General features: G+C 38.4%; 1 protein-coding gene across 1 annotated transcript; it reads left to right on the top strand.

Annotated features, from left to right (window-relative positions):
- Window positions 1–2,050: 2,050 nt before the first annotated feature.
- Window positions 2,051–6,028, top strand: prl2 (prolactin 2). Its single transcript, XM_035675123.1, has 5 exons — window positions 2,051–2,072; window positions 2,371–2,558; window positions 3,760–3,867; window positions 4,464–4,643; window positions 5,834–6,028. Exons 1-5 carry the CDS (start codon window positions 2,051–2,053, stop codon window positions 6,026–6,028), a joined length of 693 nt encoding a protein of 230 aa, XP_035531016.1.
- Window positions 6,029–7,800: the final 1,772 nt, after the last annotated feature.

Genomic DNA, 7,800 nt, shown 5'->3' with positions numbered 1-7,800 from the left:
AGTTACCATTTGATTGTTTGGGTAGGCGAGTAAGTCGCATTTCAAAAGACACGATTTAATCTATTTGTCCAATCTGGTCTCAAAAAATAATCGATTCATTCTCCTTAGCACTTGCAGAGCCGAAAACTTCTCCAAGATGTTATCCATGTTGCGGTTAATGACCACCGTCTGAGCGCTAACAGCTCTCTCCAAGATGTTTTCCATGTTGCGGTTTATACATTCTAACTCTACAAGGAATCAGGACTCACAAGGTCATGTGAGAATCTATTTTTCCAGGTGCCAGGTTTCAAGCTAGGCACTTGTGTCCAAACTACAATGATTCGGACAAATCAGCATCCTTTGTGGAACCACTATCAGTGTGACGCAGTGAGAAGCGACAGAAAAACAAAGGCAGCTGCTAAAAAGGGTTAGCATAGATGCTGCTAGCATCAGCGATGAACTATCAACTGCCCTAAAACATCTGGAAAAGAGTCTGACCACTGTAGTTGCCTTCCTGCTACCAAGAATAAAAAACGGACTAAGAGCCTGCACACGTCTATGTTTCTCATTAAGTGCAACTTCAAAAAGACATAGTTCAATGCCTTAGTGTTATTGCCTGATGACAAAAAATGATTTGTTGTCAGGTTGTCCTGTGTTGTACTTCTTAATACAGGATTAGTTTTTTCATTATTGACCAAAATTTTCTGCACTAGTCAGGGGGTACTCTGCTGAACAAATATTTGAAAGGGGGTACTTTATTAATAAAAGTTTGAGAACCACTTAAATATCTACTCCAAACATTAGTAATTGATTTATTCTGTAAATTACTAGGCCTTCTATATTTTCAAAGATGGTAATTATTACATTTGGATCAGAATCTAAAGGCCTAGAGTTTGCAACTCTTAATGGATTTAGATGTCTTCTTTCTCAAAATGAATCATGCTTAAACATTGTCATCAGGAATCATAACCTTTTTCTTACTATGTTTGCCTGCCTGGCCATCACAGAGGATGGTGAGTCAGTTGCCTACAACAGGAACTGATCCAGGCTACAATTCTTTGACGTCATTCAACTTTCTAAACAACATGACATTAATTTACTGCTGCCCTGTCATTCTGAGCTCCTCTTCCAATGAGTGCCTGGGGCACTCTTAATGACCTTTTAATAGGCTGTCTATGATTTCTGAGACATTAATAATAGGTACTGGAGATGAATGCTAAGTGACCCCAGTGCCAACTACCGAAATATGTTGAACAGACAGTCCAATGATGCTTGTTGGAATTATGTCCTCAGTTGATGATGTCATGCTTTTAAAGATCGCCTTAGGTTATTTCATTATGATGAGTCTCACACACACACACACACAACAAACATGGGACATAGGCATAAAGGGAGTCAAAGGACTGTTTAGCAAAAAAGTTATTTAGCAAAAAAAAAATAAAAATCAATTATCACCAGATACTGACAACATTTTGTAAAACCAGATAAGTTAATTTAACTCAAAAAATTGTTGAAACTAATCATACCAAAATGTTTAAGTAATGCAAACTCTTTTTTAAGTTAAGAAAGATTCTTGATTTAGACGTTTTTTCTAGTAATTTTAAGTGCCACTAACTTAGTTTTGTATGTAACAGAAACGTTCCTGATTAAATACTTTTTACTAGGTATTTTGTTTTCACAGTACAAATAAAAATGACAAAAGGGAGTCACTAATTAAGAATGCCTTTTTAACTTACAAAATGTTGTTAGTTTCAGTGAAATTATGTAAACATTCTCTTGAGTTAAATTGCCAGTCACTGGCACATTTACAGAAATGTGTATTGTCCATAGATAAACAAATATATGACATTTGAATAACGCATAGTGCTTCCGTCTGACTCACAGGACAGAAACTACTGACCCTGCCCCCACCCTCTCCCTCCCGCCCTCCCGCTCTGTCTTTCTCTTTGATATTAAAGTGTGAGAGGGAAATGGTCAGTGAGGGACCCTTATATGAAGCTGAGGGGGTCTTTGAATAGATAAGCTTCTGCGCCCTCTGCTCAGAGACAGGAGTTTCTCCACGCCCTGCAGAATGCCTGGAAACATCAGATCAGGTATTTCACAACTTTGCATGAAGGAACCCAAAGGAAGAACTGTCAGTTCTCTTTCTGCATGTCATCCGGTTCTTTACTCCTTTTCCCCCAACCTACCATCATGATTTCATCTCTTTATTTCATTCAGTCTAAAATCTTAAAAAACACACACACTTTTTCAAAAGAGGAGGATATGAATTTGTCTCAGTTATACCAGATTCCTGAAGAATACGATATGATTCACCTTGAAACTTGTGTTTTGGCTCTGCAATATTTTGTTTTATCTAACTTCTTTCTTATTCTCTTGGTTCTCTCCTAGTGTCTGTTGTGTGGGTTGTGTTGGTCTGTGTGTCGTTTTGCAGCAGACTGACCGGTGTAGGTGCAGCACCCATCTGTACCAATGCCCAAGCTGGGTGCCACGTCCTGTCCCTGGCCAACCTGTTTGACCGGGTCATCCAACACTCAGCCAGGATGCATGGCATTTCAAATGACCTTCACTCCGAGTTTGTAAGTCCATCTTTTTTTTCTCACATTGTCTTACAATGCTTTTCTGGTAATGGTTAATGAATTACTTCAACAATGTAATCTAAAACAATTACTGATTACTTGTTGTTAATATAACTTGATTACTTTCCCTTACTTTTGGATTACCTCAACACCAAATATACCAATAAAGACAAGAGAAAAGAAATATCAATAAGATAACCTTTACATATTTTTTAAGACAACATAACCGTAGAAAAGAAAATAAAAATGAATGAAATGAAAAATCAGCAAAGTGTCCTCTGCTCAGTGTTCTGTTTTTGAAGCAAATTCCGGCAGTATCTTATAAATCATTTTCACAGCTGGAAGGCAGAACTTGTTCTGTACTTTGATGTTGGTTCCTTTTCTGCTTTAAAGACAAAATAATGGTGACATTTTAACCCAGTGAAAGCTGATTTTTCACTAGAGGCCATGATAATCAATCGAACTTTAAGATTAGCTATGGTTTCACTGTGAGCAGAGTGCTGTTTAAGACTCGTGAAGAGTTTGTTGTATTCTAAAATTGTAATCCTGCTAATAATCCCCTCTTTTACAAAAAGTAATTGCAATCTTATTATACCTTATTTTGTAACTGTAATGGATCACAGTTACCTTTTTTAATCCACAAGTCAGGTTATATTTATGTTTGGTCAAACATATTGCTTAATGTGTTGTTTGGTAGAAATTCTATCTTGAACTAGACTATTTTGTAGATGCATCTTTTTAAAGCTATGCTTATACTGATATGTGTTTTATTTTGATCATTTGATTAAAAAAGGAGCATTTTTATACAGACTGCAGGATATTGCACATGTGCATACATACATATACTCAGGGGCCAATTTATTAGGTACACATAGCCACAACGAATAATCCTACAATAAATCCTCTTTCATGAAGGTTGTAATGATCAGATTGTGTAGAGGTGTTGATTCAACTGTGTGATCTTTCTGGAGGAGATGGTTGTTGCTGTTTCTATTACTTAGCCCACCCAAATTGCATTAGTTTTAGCTTGATGTACCTCATAAACTAGCACACACAGGTGTAAGTATATCCATTGTGATTATTTGCTATAGCAGGCCATTCTACTACTTCATTCATCCCTTCTGTACTCTAGCCACAGCTGACATTTAGATGACACCAGACCTCTGACATTTCATTCTTGCATTCATGTTTGTCCTGTCAGGAGCAGTACTTCCTGCCCAGTAAGAATCAGATTGGCCGGGTCAGTCGCAACTGTCACACCTCCACCATCCTCACCCCAAATGGCAAAGAGAACGCTCAGAGAATGGCGGTGAATTAACCTTTATAAAAGCTATTTTCTCTCATTGGCATGCACTGTCCACCTCACATTTACAAGAAGAATGTTGAGTTATCATCAGCATTTCCTTTCCCTTAAACATGGATGTTTAACATTTCATAATGTAAGTCGTGTTTTGAAATTTCTTTGTTGACATGCATCATTTATGTTACTTCATGTGTCTCTACTTTTATTTATTTAAATTAAAATGTACTATAAATCAGGCTGTTAATGATATATGAACTAAAAAGTTTTAAAGAAAAAAAACGGCCTTTAAATATATGTATTGTACAATTCCATGCATTTTGTAAGACACTACTGATTATATGAAAATACATTAAGTAGCTATGTAATAATTTTTTGTAAACATTTTTTAACAAGTAGCTTTAGTGATTTTAAGTGACACTAACAAAATACCTAGTAAAAAGTATTTAATCAAGACTTTAGTTTGTTGTTATTTAAATTTCATTTTTGTGTTGTAAAATAAACACCTAAACATGTTGAGGCATTTTTTTTCTACTGGTGAGAAAACTCACCTTGAACTGACTTTTGTGTAACAACCCACCTGTCCTGTTATTATATCTCTATAGAGAGAGGAGCTGACGGAGGTGATTCTGAAGCTCCTGACGGCGTGGAGGGATCCTCTGTGGCATTTCCACCAAAGCATGGCTCACCACCATGATTTCAACAACTTCAGCTCCAATAAAGCTCTTGAGATGAGTGACATGGTGCACGAGCTACGCAAAGGTGTAGAGAAAGTGGCTGAGAAGGTACTTCTTACTTATGTCTTCCATGAATTCCAAATATAAATGAGTGGGAGGCACTTCCCATGAGCCCTGTGGCACCCAGTTCACACTACATACACACTATATCACTTACTTTAACTCAAGAGGGATCTTGTGTGTGTGTGTGTGTGTGTGTGTGTATCTGTGTGCAGCTTATCTGTAATATTACCAATATCAGTAATTTGTGTGCACATTTATAACTGCATGCCTAAGGACTCCTTGTAGTTGTGGTGACTCACAATTTCTGATAAATATATTTGATTGGTGTCTCCGAACTCCTTAACAACTGCTTTGGTTTAGAATCTTGTTTTGCTAGGGTAGTTTTAGTAATATTGCCAGATTCCTTTTTTTACTTTTTCACTTTTAAAGTGATATTTTATATCACAGGTGCTTTGGAATTGATACTGTCTAGATTTGCACACCAAAGTAATATACATTAGACACACAGCCTGACCTGCACTCCCTGTTCCCAGGACCCCAGACAAACCTGGTGTGAACTGTGAAGTGCTGAGTCCACTCTTCTAGTTCCAAATGTTTCTGCTTTAGACTAGCACCAAATACATAATTTTGTGATCTTGCATCCAAATGAAATGGTACTATGGTAATGTAGCTTCCAGCGATGTACTTTCCAGTCAGGTTGTGTAATCCTAGTAAATGAGAATTAAACACAGATGACAAAGTCCTTACGTCACACAACAAATCCAAACTGCATTGTTCACCCGTAAGAAAACCTCAGATCATTCTAGTGTCAGTCAAACGCTGATATTTGACTGGAAGGGGGACTTAAAATAGATGGTATGATATAAACTGACCTAAATGATTGTATGAGTTTGCTTTTTCTTCTTTCTTTCTCTTGCTCTTTTGGGTCATGGAATGTGTTTAAGTGTTTATGGAGTATGTTTTGTGTGGATTCTGTTGTTTTACACACTCAATTGTACATTGTACATTCAAATGGACGAAATGAACAATAAATGAACAAAATCAAGATAAAAACAAGACAAAATAAAGATGCCCTCCAAAAATATCTCCTCTAAAAATTTGAATTACTTCCTAACAGGAACACCTCTGAGTCTATGTAACTATTCAAATTCAGATTTGTGTGTCCCCAGAAACACTTCTACCTGGCTTCCGTCTTGTAAAGGAGTTTGTTATAATGTGTGTCCTCTCTGCTCCAGATGCAGATGTTGGGGATGATAAGTAACTCTGTCAGCAGCCTGGATTCTCCTGAGGGTTTGTTGCCATCAGACAGTGCCGAGTGGCACCTGATGAAAGACTATGACCTCCTCTACTGCTTCCGCCGAGACTCCAATAAGGTCCAGAACTACCTGAAGATCCTCAAGTGTCGAATCATTCCAGAGCATGGATGCTGAAGGCAGGAAAACAATGGAGGTGTTTAACTTCGGGGAAATATGAACATGATGGAATGGAAACGCTGTAGTTAGAAACTACATGGATAGAGCTGTATTTCTTGATGTGTTTTCTATCTGCAGGGTATGGGATAATAACTGATATGTTCACTCCTACCATGACTGAAGTGCTACTGGAATCCAAAGACTCTGCCCACCCCCTGCTTCATGCCTGATATTACTGTGGACAAACATGAGTTGAGTATGGACAGGATGGAATGAGTGTAATACATGTATAATGCATATCATCTTTAAACTTAGTAATACCATAAAAGAAAGCATTTCAAGAAAAATGGATGCAATGGTCATTTCTACAGAAGAGATAGTTAGTGGAAAGAGATGACTGCCCTTTTCAACCTGAAGTCATCATCAGAGCATCACAGAAAAAAAAAAACTTCTTCTAAATGTGACGTTAAACCTAAACTTCTAAACTTCAGTGACCCCTTACACTAGCAGAACACATCTCAACAGAAAGACAAACAGCATTAAAAACAATTAAATAGATTCATTCACATATTCTGGACCACATTTTTGACTTGCTTATCCCTCCCCAGACAACATTTTTTACTACTGCTGGTGATCCCAGTGCTCCCTGCTTTTGTAATGTTTCCCTAAAAAAGTTTTTTTTTTTAAAGTAGTAGCCAACTCCATCACCGAGGCTGATGCGATACAATTCAATTCAATTCAATTTGTATAGCTCCAATCGTCAGTGGCAGACCACATCCACTGTAGACGAAGACTTCCTCAGGCCAAGTTCCATCTTTGCCCAACCCAGATAAGCCTGCTTCTACCCGCCGCCTCCACAGCGATGACCTCATCAGGAGGCGCCGAAGCTGAAGGAGCTCTACACAGGAACAATGTATGGATCAACTGCTCCACACGGCCAGGGAATTAGGCTGAGCACCGCAAAGACCACCTGCAATGCACACAAAAAAAGCATGTTCTAGTGTATGGGTAAAATATTTGTTGATAAATGTTTATACTGCGATGGATCAAAGGTTTTTTTTCCGGCTCCTTCTGTCTGTGTACCCACACTTCCCCGACCGCCATTCACTATCAAAAATAAAGAATCACATCATCTACATCATACAACTGTGAATCTGCAGTTGAATCATCTAAATCAAACATGACAAATCGAAACACACATCGGCTAGTAAAGATTCTCATCCCACACACGAGTACCTTGTTAAATGTCATTTGCTGGAGAGTCGCCATCCCAGTTCGTTGACGAGTGAGAGCACCAGGCACCTCAAAAATCGAGCTCTGAGGAAACACAACCATGCCTCATGCCTTGAACGAACTACGTTATCTGCCCCACCACGTTTTTAAACATTTTCATTACTCCAATCCAGAGAAAACAAACATTCATACTTTGCTCAAATATCATAAAGCTGCGTTAAACATTACTAGTGTGTTTGACAATGACATGTGCGCCGAGTTTCATGAGTTTATCGAGCATAGTTGAGAGCATCCAAACATGCCGTTTGGTTAGGGGCGAACATTTATCCTCCAATCCGTGACCTGCATACCTTAGTTTTTTCCAGGGAATCACATTACCTTCTACAAATCCAATGAACATACGCGAGGACGGGCGGTCTTCCTTCAGTTCAGCAGTATCGACGGTGGCATGACACGATGCAACGGCATTGCATCTTGTGCGAGGCGGGAGTTTAATAACACTACAGCAATAGCATAAAGGTCAAGCGCAGTGTTTCCCGCACGGTATCGGCCTGAGA

Source organism: Morone saxatilis, unplaced genomic scaffold (genome assembly GCF_004916995.1).
Source record: "Morone saxatilis isolate NCDOM2014 unplaced genomic scaffold, NCSU_SB_2.0 Contig10, whole genome shotgun sequence".
NCBI classification, from domain to species: domain Eukaryota; kingdom Metazoa; phylum Chordata; class Actinopteri; family Moronidae; genus Morone; species Morone saxatilis.
This window is presented reverse-complemented; position numbering and strand designations above follow the sequence as displayed.

Bases quoted from the DNA above. Each gene is read 5' to 3' on its own strand.
- prl2 (XM_035675123.1), top strand. From the start codon at position 2,051: ATGCCTGGAAACATCAGATCAG. The intron at 3,868-4,463 runs GTGAATTAACCT...ATATCTCTATAG, and splicing joins AGAACGCTCAGAGAATGGCG to AGAGAGGAGCTGACGGAGGT. The intron at 4,644-5,833 runs GTACTTCTTACT...TCTCTGCTCCAG, and splicing joins TAGAGAAAGTGGCTGAGAAG to ATGCAGATGTTGGGGATGAT.